Raw genomic sequence first — 13,001 nt, 5'->3', positions numbered from 1 at the left:
TCAGTGACATATTTTAGAAATACAGTTGTTGAATTATGTGATTAATTCTCACTTGTAAAACTGTAATAGTTGTGAATAGTATTATGGACTAGAAAGCATGTTCTAAGGCTATTCTGTTTGGATAAGAGACCCTTAGCAAAAGAACAGCAGCCTTGTTGAACATCAAAGAAGCCAGGGCCTCCACACAAGGCCAAATTGCCTCACTCTGTGGGTAGGTTGGGATACACGAGGCAGGCATCAGGATGCCCCCCTCTATCCTCCTACCACATTTATCTCTATCCAAGGATGAACAGGTGTCCAGAAATAATGGCCGAGTGCTGAGTAAGCAAGTGTTAGAAGTTAATTAATTAGCAATATACATGCTTAGCTACCAACAATTTATGTTCAGCCAGTATCAGTATGTTTAGTTGAGCGTCAGGAAGACTGTGAACCTGCACTACTCAGCCAGTGAGGAACCACAGAAGGAAAAGATAAGTGTAGAGTAACAGGGCACAAAAGATGTAACACTGCTTTCTGCAGGTGCTCCTGCTTGCAGGACGCCTGCCACTGCAATTGTGAATAAAATCTGCTTTTATCAGAGATACTGTCCTGATAAATAAACAGCGGGGAACATACAAGTAATAATCACTTAAATTTCCTAATCCAAGCATGCTGAAGGTGGATTTACAGAGGATGTACCTTATAATTATTCACCTTTTCTCAGAATTCATTATTTTGCCAAACTATGCATTTAGTGGTTGTTTTTTGTGTGTGTGTGAAAATAACAAAAGTTAAATGTTTAATTATAAAATCTGAAACACATAAAATACAATAATAAAACTATATATACTTCAAAATGTTAGAATTAGTATGTATTTAATAAAATTAAATATATTTAATAAAATTAGGAATAGCATAAATTTCACAACTAGAAATACGTTTAAAATATTCTCACATAAGCTGGGCTTTATAGCCACAGAAGGGGTAGCACATATGAAATTGCCAAAAAATAATGGATCTTTAAGACTTCTGAATGCAAACTAATAGAGTATCATCTACAAATAACCAATGAAGTGCGGGTGTGTAGCGTGGGAATTTTTCAGTGTAATTCTGGGAATGGTAAAAGTGGTAAAATGGTAAAAGTGACCCACAACATCTGCAGTGTCTGCAGTCAATAGTTAAAAATAGGTTGTTAACAGCTGTAGTATAGGAAGCACAAAACTGTATGAAACACCTTTTTTTGCTCATTGCATTGTAATAATTACATATTCAACATCACTGTAAAAGGTTGCTTATTTATTCATTTTTTTAAATTCCAGCATGGCTTCAGTGTCATCTCAAAAGAAAATAGAACCCCCCAAATAAGAAAAATTGTGGATGAAGGAGTGTTTGGTGAAAAATGGACAGATGAGTACTTTTTTTTTTTTTTTTGTCAAGACAAATAATAAGGCACTATGCTTAATTTGTAAAGAAATATTGCCAGTTTTCAAAGATTATGACTTGAAAAGACATTCTATGCAAAAATGTGTTGCCAAATTTGATGCATACCAAGGAATGTTTTGTAAAGATAAAATAATGGAACTGAAAAAAAGTCTGTCATCTCAACAAAATTTGTTTTTAAAAGTTACAACTCAAATGGACTCTGCTATAAAAGCTAATTATGAGGAAGCGAATCTGATGGCAAAAAAATCTAAACCATTTAGCGATGACAAGTCCATTAAGCAATGCATGGAAAGCATCACAGATGTAATTTGTCCTGATTAAAAAAAACCCAGATTTTTCTAAAATAAGTTTGCCTCACCAGACTATAGCCAGGTGAACTGAAGAAATAAGACAATCTATTGATTAGGAAATTAGGAAAGTAAAGCTGGTCACTTCAAATGTTATGCTGTGGTGGTAGATGAAATTACCAATGCTATGGATACAGCTCAACTTGCCATTTTTATTAGAGGTATTGTTAACAAATGTAATGCTACTTAAGAAAGACACAACTAAATCTCTTGATTTGTATGAAGCAGTAAAAAATACATTAGAGTGTTTTTCTTTAACCTTTGCCAACATATCTGGCATAAAATTAATGGATGATGATGCAATTGCTACCGGCAGCTTGTGTTTGATGAAATATCATTGCATCAAACATCAGGAAAACCTATGCACGAAAGTTTAAAAATGGATACTGTCATGTGATTTTTCAGCAAAGCTGTGAATTTCCTAAAGTCCAAGGGATTGAATCATTGCCAGTTCCAGGAGTTTCTTGAAAATATGGATGCTGGTTATGGAGACATCATTTACTTTTCTGAAGTAAGGTGGCTTTAAGGAAGTCTCTTGACTAGATTTCCGTAAGTCCTGTCTTACCAGAGGAAAATATCCCTTGCTTCACAATAATGTTCTGTTCATGTAATCATTTTTTGGCAGCACACACATTGTTTCCAACTATGAAACACAGGAAGAGTAGGACTAGATCAGAAATCTCTGAAATGCATCTTGAGAATTCACTAAGAATTGCAACCACTTCAATCAAACCAAACATTGATGTGTTAGTTACACAAAAACAAGGTCAAATGTTCCACTAGTTTTATGTTTTCGTTGCCCTTTTTAAATTATATTTTAATAAAAAATGTATAAAAAATAAAAACTCTTGTTATTTATATTCATTAACTATATATTTTATATGGAGCACAAGACAATTCCTATTCACTCAATGTGGCCTAGGCGAGCCAAAAGGTTGGACACCCATGCACTAAAGAAACATTCTCAAATTCATACCATTAATTGAACACACCATCCTTTTATTGCCTTTCTGAAAATCTCCCCTGCTGATTTCATGGGATCCTGTGCTATTCTCTTTTGGTTTGCTTTCCTCTGAGATGCGTACATTATTTTTTTTCGTGCCTTCTTTTATGTAGCCCTCTACATTCAGGTTATAGTAGAAAAACTTACACAAGGAATAAATTTCATGTTCAGTGAATTATAAGGTATCAGATGACCTGTGCTCAGAAATGTGTCATGGTTTTGCCTTGTACTGTCTCTAAGAAGAGTATGTCATGGAGATTTTTAACAAGTTCTTTCTGTAACATTGCCTTTAAAAAGCTTAAAAACTTCAGAGGCATGCCATATTACTATGAGAATTTGAACTTAGAAAAAATGCTGATTTTAAGGAATATAAGACATGCACTATTATTAACATAATTCATCATTTTATTTTGGTAATTATTACTAAGTTGAGGCACTTCTGTGGAAAGAGCACAACCATCAAAAGATTCAAGAGTACTATACATCTATGACTATGACTTTGTTTTACTGTCATGTTGGCAAAAGAAACAAGATGGGTAAAAGCAAAGTTCCACTGAAATAAAAACTTCAAAGATGATAGATTTCTCTAAAGAAAAACTGTACTGCACAAGCAATTGAGAATCTAAAGCTTTTACTCCATGCAACATTATGGGCAATTGACTCTTTTTTTTCTAAGAATATTTGCAATTACATGTGCTATCATCTAAAAGCCTCAAGGCCTTTATGATTTTCATAGATCTTTAAAATAAATATTTTTGTTCCAAACAGAAAAAGTTTTATTCCAAACAGAAACAGTACAAGTTGAATGACTGTCAGTGACGAAGTCCAAAATTCTGCATTCCCTTCTATAACCATTTCAATTACCACATCCCTTGTATCTGCCATATTATGCAAACTTACCATAAGTAAACATTTTTTGTAAAGTCTAGTGTATAGTGAGGAGGTGCAGAGCAGATGACACCACCTGGCCCTGTAAGACTCTTCTAAAGGTTAAAAAAAAATGTTGCCAACAATTCCTGCTCAAAGCAATCTTTCTTCTCAAGGCAATGAAGACATGCCAGTTAAGCACTGGCATGTCAGTTGTGCTTTTGATTTACAATTAAGATCCTTCTGATTATGGGAAGTATCAGGGCTTTCATTCTCCCAGACCAAAGCATTAAGATACACCTTTCTCACCATCTGGCCCGCTTGTTTCTGGAAGTTACTGCCCCGTAAGAAAAACAACCTAGGCAAGCAAACATTTGCATCTCAGCCACTGCAGTGCACAGATATTTGAAATGTAGGAAAAAATCCATTACCTAGAAAACACTAAAACCCTAAGCAATGTAGCTCTATAGATTTAATACTGCACAGCAATAGCAGTGCAAGTAAGCAGGGTACAGTTCTAAATCCTTCTGTTTGAAATAAATATGTCCATCAAAAAATAAACTGGAGGCAGATTAATGGAATAAAAGGTCCCTGTGGAAATTATACATCTTCAGGAATTCAATTCCTTCGTCTACAGAAACCAACCTCCTTTATAAATGGAGGGGACCAGCAGAAGGAAAACAACTGGTATTCTTGTTTGGTGAATATTTGCAAAGATGAATCAGAACTTTGCAGATGGATTAAAGAAAAAACAAAAGTATCAGTGAAGTCTAACCAAAGTAGTTTTCTCAGTTAGCCCTTTATGAAAGAGTCAGAAATACCTATGTTAAAAAGAGAATAGTATTGCAAACATGGATGGGATGATTTTATACCATCCAAGATGTAGAAAGCAAAATTTTCTTAAAAGTTTCAAGCAAGAATTTCCAGAAACTGACATCTGATGAATAAAAACCAAAGACAAAAGGTAAAAATTGCGAACTGAGAAGATGTGCATCTGTTTTCAATGCTGTAGAATAAAGCTCTGGAGTTTGCACTCCTGTGTAATGTGAAGTTTAAGAAACAATGCTAATGGGCCTTTTGACCCAAACCACTATGAAATACATCAAAATTTAAAAAGTTTAAACATACCCAAGTGTTATTCATCGTATTATGCAAACATCTAAAATGCAAAATTTGGCTCTGCAAGTTGGACAAGGCACGTGGCTCGACAGCCAGGTCTCTGGGTGTTGCTGATCCTGTCGGCTTGCAAACCATTTGCCCATGCAGGTGAGGCACCACATAGGACGACAGTAGCACTGCTGACATTCCCCTTCATTTGGCTCTTGGCAGTTCTTGATGAGCTTAATGTTTGCAATAGTCTGCATGCATCCTATGCATGGCTCCAGCTCCTAAAGGAGAAAAAGGTCACAGCTATGAACTGTACAGAATGGCTTCTGTTATAGCTCTCTAAAAGGCTTTTGGAAAATGATCTGCACAGAAGCTTAACAGCAATCTGTGTTGGGAAGAGCATCAAGGCAGAACTGCCTCATTTCCTCCAGTCAGGTTCACCAGAGACAAAAGGCTTAGAATCATAGAATCATTAAGATTGGAAAAGATCTAAGATCATCTAGTCTAACTATCAGTCCATCCCCACCATGCCCCCTAACCATGTCCTCAGTGCCACATGTAAATGTTTCTTGAACATCTCCAGGGAGGGTGACTCCACCACCTCCCTGGGCAGCCCGTTCCAGCACCTGACCAGCTCTTTCCAAGAAAGAATTATTCCTAATATCCAACCTGAACCTTTCCTGGTGTAACTTGAGGCCATTACCTCTTATCCTATTGCTGTTACCTGGGAGAAGAGGCCAACCTCCATCTCATTACTACCTCCTTTCATGGAGTTATAGAGAGCGATAAGGTCTCCCCTGAGCCTCCTCTTCTCCAGACGGAACAATCCTAGTTCCCTCAGCTGCTCCTCATAAGAATTGCAATACTAATCAGGTCCCCAGAAATATTACTAAAGGAAGGACTCCATGGCCTTATTTACAATTAAAGCAAGTCCCAGTTAAAAATAATTAATTTATTTTACAGGAGAAGATCCAGCAAAACTGGGCTGTCTAGAAAAGCAAGCTGTCTAAAGCCCAGGAACAGCAGCTGTTACTCCAGCGCTCTGTAAACTTCCTGGAAATGCAACCTCACCATGTCCAAATGTCCAACTTTCTTCTGCTATGCTATGAACTGTATCTATGTTATGCTATGTTATGCTTCTTATGCTATGCGAGATATCATGAGATATCTCTCATGATAGTTCTCATGTCTCAAAAATATGATGTTCACAATACAGTTCATTTTCTAGAGAAGAAACAGAAGGAGCAGATTGATCTACATTTATTACATGTTTACTGAAACGGAAGGTGAGCTCAAAGTAAACAAAGTTACCAGTTACAATAATCACAGGCTCAGCTATATTGTAAAATAAATAATTACAGTCTCACATGGATAGAAAGTCTCACCTGAGTGCTTGGAACAGAATACGTCTGGTTCATTTCCACCAGAGACGTAAAAGTTTCTAGAAATAAATCACTAAGGCTTTGATGGATCACAACATTAGCTGCATTGCTGATGGGAGCACGGAGCTTCTCTTGGAGCTCCCCATACTCTGCGGAGTTCAGCCTTGAAAAAGAAAAGATGGAATAAAATGTTACCTCAATTATCCATTCAAATGCCTTGAAAATACATTGCAGAGGTTATCATCAGAAAAGTGAGTACACAGAAAACCTAACTGTTCTGCTGGGTTTGGTTTTTTTTTGTTTTTTTTTTTCCCCTGATATATCTTAGAACATGCAGTCCTCCTGCCTGGATCCCAGCCGGCGTATATAAGCAAGTTCAGGCTTCATGTCCAGTCAGTCAAGTCAACAGCATGAACAAAAAAGTACAGTATATCATGAATTATCTATAAAATACTGCATGCACAGTTTCTGTCCACCTTTCAATACCTGTTTCCTTATACCATAAGTTAATTATAGTAATACATACAGTTAACCATAGTATAATAACTCCTGAGGACAGAAATTAGAGTTACTGTATGATGAGGCATGTATCACGTATTGATACAGTACACTGTAAGCATCAGAAGAAAGACAATATTCATTTCTGTGACTCTCTGATACAATTATAGATTAAAACTGAATTTTCACAAAGGTTGTGAATGGCTCCTGAATGTGACTTATGCTCTGATTTCAGAGAGCAACAGGTTGTGCTTCACACTAGCTTGCTTCAAGTAAAGGAAGTCTCCCTGAGTCCCACAGACCTCACATGGCACATGACACCTTGTACAGATCCTGCAGTGACATACTACTGTTGTTACCCTTCAAAATACAACACTCTGAACTCCTCAGTTTCACATTTCCAATCATTAAGCAGCTTTTATGGAGGAGCACTGGGAACATAGCTCCGAAATACCTCGGCCTTTCTGCCTCTAGCTCAGTTCCTGCAGCACAGCACAATGCAATGCTCATCTTAAATTCCTGGTGGTCTCCATTGTTTTAACTGCTGAAGGATAGAACAGTTTGCTGACTGCAAAAATAACAGAGACCTTTGTACCCAGATAAAGAACTCTCACTGAGCATGCAGGGAAACGTGGCCCGCCTACACAGAATGATTTTTCTTTCAGAAACATCCCTACTTCTGATTTGGGAAATACACAATGATCCTACATTCTTAGAAAGTGAATTTTGTCCTGTGGCGCTTTTCTTAAATGCTGTATGACTGCATTCCAGAATATCTGTTATTTTTCATGTATCTTCTTATAAGAATTTCTAAAAACTCTTCTTGATGCTGTTCTGGTTAGCCACAAAATTTTGGGGTTTGGATTTCTTTTCCCTAAAAGAAACTTCCGAGGATCTCATGCTTTTGTCAGTATGATCGGACGTACTCTTATCACTTAGAGAAGATCATTAGTTGTTTAATATTTATTTGGTCACCACTCACACAGGTCTATAGAAGTCTCCTCTTAGGATCCTGTAACGCTTACCTTAACCTCTCAGTCTGAGCATTTCACCTGATGTCTGATACCTCATCCCTATGCCTTCCTCATGCTTGCCAGGAGCCTTCTGTTCACCTACAAGTCCAGCAATCTGCCTGCTTTTCATCACCTGGCAAATACACGTTGCTGACATTTACAACAACAGACACTCAAATACCTTTTCAAATATATAATTGCAGGAGACCAAACTCCCTTCCATGATACAAGAACAAGGTAGTTTTTAGCACCATTCTGATCAGCGTTGAGGGTTTCTGCAGAACTTGTACTTTTGCCCAGCTACATTGGAAGACTGAAAAATAGCTCAGGCCCTTGGAAAACAAAGCCTAATTGTTCATAGCACATTTACAATGATTTACTGCTATGAGAACACATTAATCAGAAATGGGTCAGAATTACTTCCTTGCTTGAAGGGCAGTTGACTTGCAGTAGCTCAGTGAGAACTCTTTTGAGCAATGACAAAAATCAGGAGCCTTGCGCAGGGGGGGTAAAAATATGGGTGAACAACAGCCAAATTTAGACACATTGCTATTTCTTCACCATCAAAATCTGTGAGACCAAAGACTTGAAGATTCTCCCTTTCTTTCCTATTCTCTACCTCTCACCTAAGTTTTTCCAGCTACTTCTTTCCACATCCAGCACAACTCTTTTCCTGAGAGGACCAAACAGGGCAGTCCCTCTATTTCTGTTTAACCAGTATGCATATATTATTGTGGGTACACGAATCTTTCTAAACAACCTTTTTTCACTGTACTGCGTGGTAGAACTGTGCATACAGCATCTCTGAGCAACAAGCAGGGAGAAAGAGGTGAGACTCAAGGAGCTTTCAGATTTGCCCCAAAAACTCTTCATGAACACCATCATATACCATATATATGACATAATTGCTAAGAGTTATTTTGTTTTACCGGATATCAAATGCCTTCACATAGGGATTAACACTGGCAACACGGATGGTGAGGAACTGCACGGGCATGTTTGAGTCTGGTGTGAGTTCATGCTGTCTGGAGTCTGTCACAGTCAAATGAATGTCCTGCTGCTGGGCAACATGTAGGCAGTAGGTGGTCACCTTGATCACCCATGTGTCTGTAACAATCACCCTCGCTCCTGGGGCTCCGGTGGCAAATTTGTCAATTCTCCTAAATTCTGTATTGATGGAAGAAGCCACTGCCCTCCAGCCTGACTGTGGCAGAGCATAAACAGCGAGCGTCCGGGCCAGTGGGTGGTTATTCCAACCCTTCCGTGACCAGTAATATGCCAGGGTGCTGCTGACTGCTGGAAGGAGAACGGCGAAGAAGAAGAAAGTTTTCCATTCCTTTGAGGCCAGGTAGAAAAAACAAAGGTGTTTTTCGGGTGCAGCAAAGCACATACCAAGGTAATAACCTGCAGGGAAAAGGAAACAATTAAGTGCAATGGCTTTAACCATTAGAGGACAAGAAGTGTGAGGAGCAGCTGAGGTCTCTCGGGTTGTTCAGCCTAGAGTAGAGGAGCTGAGGGGAGACCTCTTGGCAGCTACAGCTCTTCACAGGGAGTGGAGGGGCAGTGCTGAGCTCTGCTCTCTGTGACAGCAACGGGGCCCGAGGGAACGGCATGGAGCTGTGTCAGGGGAGGGGCAGGTGGGGGTTAGGGAAAGAGTCTGCACCAGAGGGCGGTGGGCATGGAACAGGCTGCCCAGGGCAGTGGGCATGGCCCCGAGCTGCTGGAACTCAAGGACGATGCTCTCGGACATATGGTCTCATTTGGGTGGACGGTGGGACAAGATGATCTTAGTGGCCTTAATAATTCTATGATTTTTGGAGTGGTTTCATGTGTAGCCAGGAGTGGGATTCAAACCTTGTGAGTCCAACTTGCGATATTCTATGATTCTCTAATTTTAATCAATGAAGACCCCTGGTTAACCTATCCAGTGCACCCACTGATGTGCATCTGGACAATTCTTTTCTTAGCCAGGACAAGAGTACATTCGGTACTTCACATCCTTACCTCTCACTGATTTCTACCCAAAATATATTGCTATAGGAAGCTGATTTGAACTTCCAGGATAAGTAAAACACTATTCCTTTGCAACTCCACGTGCTGGTTACAAAGATTAGAGTGCAGACCACAAAGAACCCTGACAGGGCACAGCAGCACACCGTGCCCGCTGCCCGCCCCGAGGCGGGAACGGAGCCCACCCCCCGGCCCGCCGCTCACCGAGGGGCAGCAGGGAGTGCGCCAGCAGCGTGCCGGTGCTGCGCCGCAGGTGGTACTGCACGAAGGCCGCGTCCTCGCTGCCCAGCCAGGCGGCCAGCAAGCTCTGCACCGTCAGCCCGGCCGAGCGCACTTCGTCGGGCGGGAAGACGAAGCAGACGGCGAACACCAGGTAAGCCAACGTGAAGGTCACCGCCGGACTCTCCATCCTGCGCCGCCGACCCCGCTCCCGCCGCCCACAGGGGCCCGGCCCGGCGCGGCGCCGCGCGGCTCGCTGGGAGCGGTAGTTCCGCCCCTGGGCCGGGTGTAAATCTGAGTGTGAAGCTGAGCTTCCGCTTCTGCTACCTTCTGCAGGGCTGAGACGTTTTCTGGCTGCTGATGCTTTGGAAGCGTGTAACTTTATGCTTCACGGCTCTGGCAAATGAAATTAATTGGAGTTCTAAACTCCAATTAATTTCATCCATCAAAGAGCTCTGTGTGAAAGTGACATCCTTCAGAAGTGGGTTAACGGTGTTTTGCTTAAGGCTCTAAAGTGAAAACAACACTTTTCTTTGGGTTTCTTGGTGTATTATGTAATATTTTCTTTAGAGAATGATCAAACAGGAACTTAACAGTCTTTAAAGGGAGACAAATTTTAAGATACATTTCATAGAATCATAGAATTGATTGAGTTGGAAGAGACAAGTAAAGGCCATCTAGTCCAACTCCCCTGCAAGGAACAGGGATGCCTACAGCTCCATCAGGTGCTCAGAGCCCCGTCCAGCCTGACCTTGGATGTCTCCAGGGATGGGGCATCCACCACCTCTCTGGGCAACCTGTGCCAGTGCCTCACCACCCTTAATGTAAAAAACTCCTTCCCTATATCCAGTCTAAATCTCCCCTTTTTTTTGTGTGTGGCCCAAGGGATGTTTGTCCCGTTTTAATTTGTGGAATGAAGATTAATAATAAAAATGAGGCTGTGAAGCTGCAAGCTTCCTTTCTGTATTATTGTTATTATTACTATTATTTATTCAGAAGATTGTTTAATCAGAATAGCTGAAATGCTGTGGACATACATGGGGCCACAGGGGGCTAAACATATCCAAAACACAGTAAAGGGGATCTCTGCTTCCTACTAGAATCATAACAGAATCATATCACAGAATGGCTTAGGTTGGAAGGGATCTCAAAGATCATCTAGTTCCAATGCCCTGCCATGGCAGGGTTGCCAGCCACTAAATCAGACACTAGGTCAGTTTACCCATCCACTCTGGCCTTGAACACCTCCTGGGATGGGCCATCCACAATAGTAACAATAATAACTAATAGCCACACAAATTCCTGTTTGTCTCTGAATGCAACAAAAGCCCTGCTTGCATCCTGTAGTAACCACAAGGTGCGACATTTGTCTTACAAAGAAGATGGAAGTTGTCTTATAAAGAAAGGGGAAATTGCATAACGGGAGAAGCACAGCAGAGAAAGACTCGTGCAACTGAGAGGGAACTAAGTGAAAAGGAAATGCAGCCCCCACAATGTGAAGTCTTACACTGGCAGGTTGCGGTGTTACTGATGTGGATAGAGGTTGGGAATTCACAGTTGTCCGGTGATTTTTGAGTATTATATCAATAAAATTGCACTTGGATTGCAGGCATCTTATTTCATCCTCAAAGATGTCATTGTTACCAAGTTTATTGTTTTATCTGTCATGTTATTATTGCTAAGATCTGCAAGAACTGTTTTAATTGGTGGAATGAAGATTAATAATAAAAATCAGGTTGTGACGCAGCAAGCTTTCGTTCTGTGTTATTTTAAGCAGAATAGCGGAGATGTAAAGATACTTGGGGCTACAGGGGACTGAAGGTTTTGTGTTGGGGGGGGGGAGGGAAGAGGCAAAATGGTGTCACAGCCACGCAAGACAGCTGTGCAAAGGTCCTGAAGATGATGGAAGGTCACAAGGATTTCTTTATCAACATAAATCTCTGAACAGAACCCAAGCTTAAAAGCAGGTCTAAAGGTTTTCTGACTTAGGAGCAGATCCTGCATTAACTTTTATATTGGCAAGTTTCATTTCCTTCAAAGGGCCCTAATGGTAGAAACCTAATGAAATACCGAATGGTATTTCATGAACTTGTAGAAGTAGGCCATATTCTGTAACGTGTTTTTAGAAATAGCTGATTTGAAAAAGTAGATATATGATATATTTTAGTAGCGTATTTTTAGAAATACAGTTGTTCATTTGCTGTATTATGTGATTAGTTCTTGCTTGCAAAACTGTAATAGCTTTTAGATGTTGCGAATAGTTACGGATGTAGCATTATAGACTAGAAAGCATGTTGTAAGGCTATTCTGTTTTTTACAAGAGACCTTCAGCAAAAGAAACACAATAATGAAATGATACGAGCAGGCTTATCAAACATCAGAAGCCAGGGCCTCCACACAAGGCTGAATTGTCTCACTCTGGGAGTAGGTTGGGATGCAACAGGCAGATGTCAAGACACTCCTCTCTATCCTCCTCATCTTCCAGCAGACCAGTATATATCATTTAAAGACATGTTGCCAAACTTATCTCTATCCAAGGACGAGCAGATGTCCAGAAATAATGGCCAAGTGCTGAGTGAGCAAATGTTAGGATTTTGGTATCTACAAATAAATTATAATAGGTATTCTCCTACTAAGCATGCGTCAGTGATGAAAGTTCATCTAGAGGGTGAGTGAGGAAGACCACTGGATGAAGTAAAAGGATGTCGATTGGACTGTCGTGAGGCTAAAAGGATGTGAGAGAGTAGAAGAGACCATGGAATAGAAGGCTGGAAACCTCTGAATCGCTACTTGAGATAGATGTGTATATGTTAATTGTCTCGTGGGTGACTGATGAATATGTACTATCTATGGAAATACAATGGACTCTGAATTATGTAATCTTTGAAGTGCTTATGGTGGAAATATCCCCATGGCTGCTAATAAGGAATACCAGACTTAACAGTAACAAAACTTTGCTGTTAAGTTTCTATACACTGATTTCTTTGATTCAAACTCATCATAGGAATGAGGCTGAAGGGATGCTCTAGGTTTACTTAGAACGATATCTTAGAAAGCCAGGCCCACTGCAGGCCTCAGACCCAGCTCCTCCATACACCTACAAGGAGAATGCTGGAGTGTGCCTCAATTTCTT

General features: G+C 40.3%; 1 protein-coding gene across 2 annotated transcripts; it reads right to left on the bottom strand.

Moving 5' to 3' along the window:
- On the bottom strand, positions 1,375 to 10,159 carry TMEM129 (transmembrane protein 129). Of its 2 annotated transcripts, none has more exons than XM_021395100.1 (5): positions 9,854 to 10,159; positions 8,569 to 9,043; positions 6,132 to 6,291; positions 4,768 to 5,027; positions 1,375 to 2,412 (listed from the first exon to the last, which is right to left on the bottom strand). In XM_021395100.1, exons 1-4 carry the CDS (start codon positions 10,056 to 10,058, stop codon positions 4,779 to 4,781), a joined length of 1,089 nt encoding a protein of 362 aa, XP_021250775.1. In that variant the 5' UTR covers positions 10,059 to 10,159; the 3' UTR covers positions 1,375 to 2,412; positions 4,768 to 4,778. The 2 variants fall into 2 exon arrangements, with proteins under 2 accessions (XP_021250775.1, XP_021250774.1); XM_021395099.1 differs by having other exon boundaries at positions 1,375 to 4,700; positions 4,748 to 5,027; positions 9,854 to 10,158.

The sequence above is a fragment of the Numida meleagris genome, chromosome 4, assembly GCF_002078875.1.
Source record: "Numida meleagris isolate 19003 breed g44 Domestic line chromosome 4, NumMel1.0, whole genome shotgun sequence".
Lineage (NCBI taxonomy): Eukaryota > Metazoa > Chordata > Aves > Galliformes > Numididae > Numida > Numida meleagris.
This window is presented reverse-complemented; position numbering and strand designations above follow the sequence as displayed.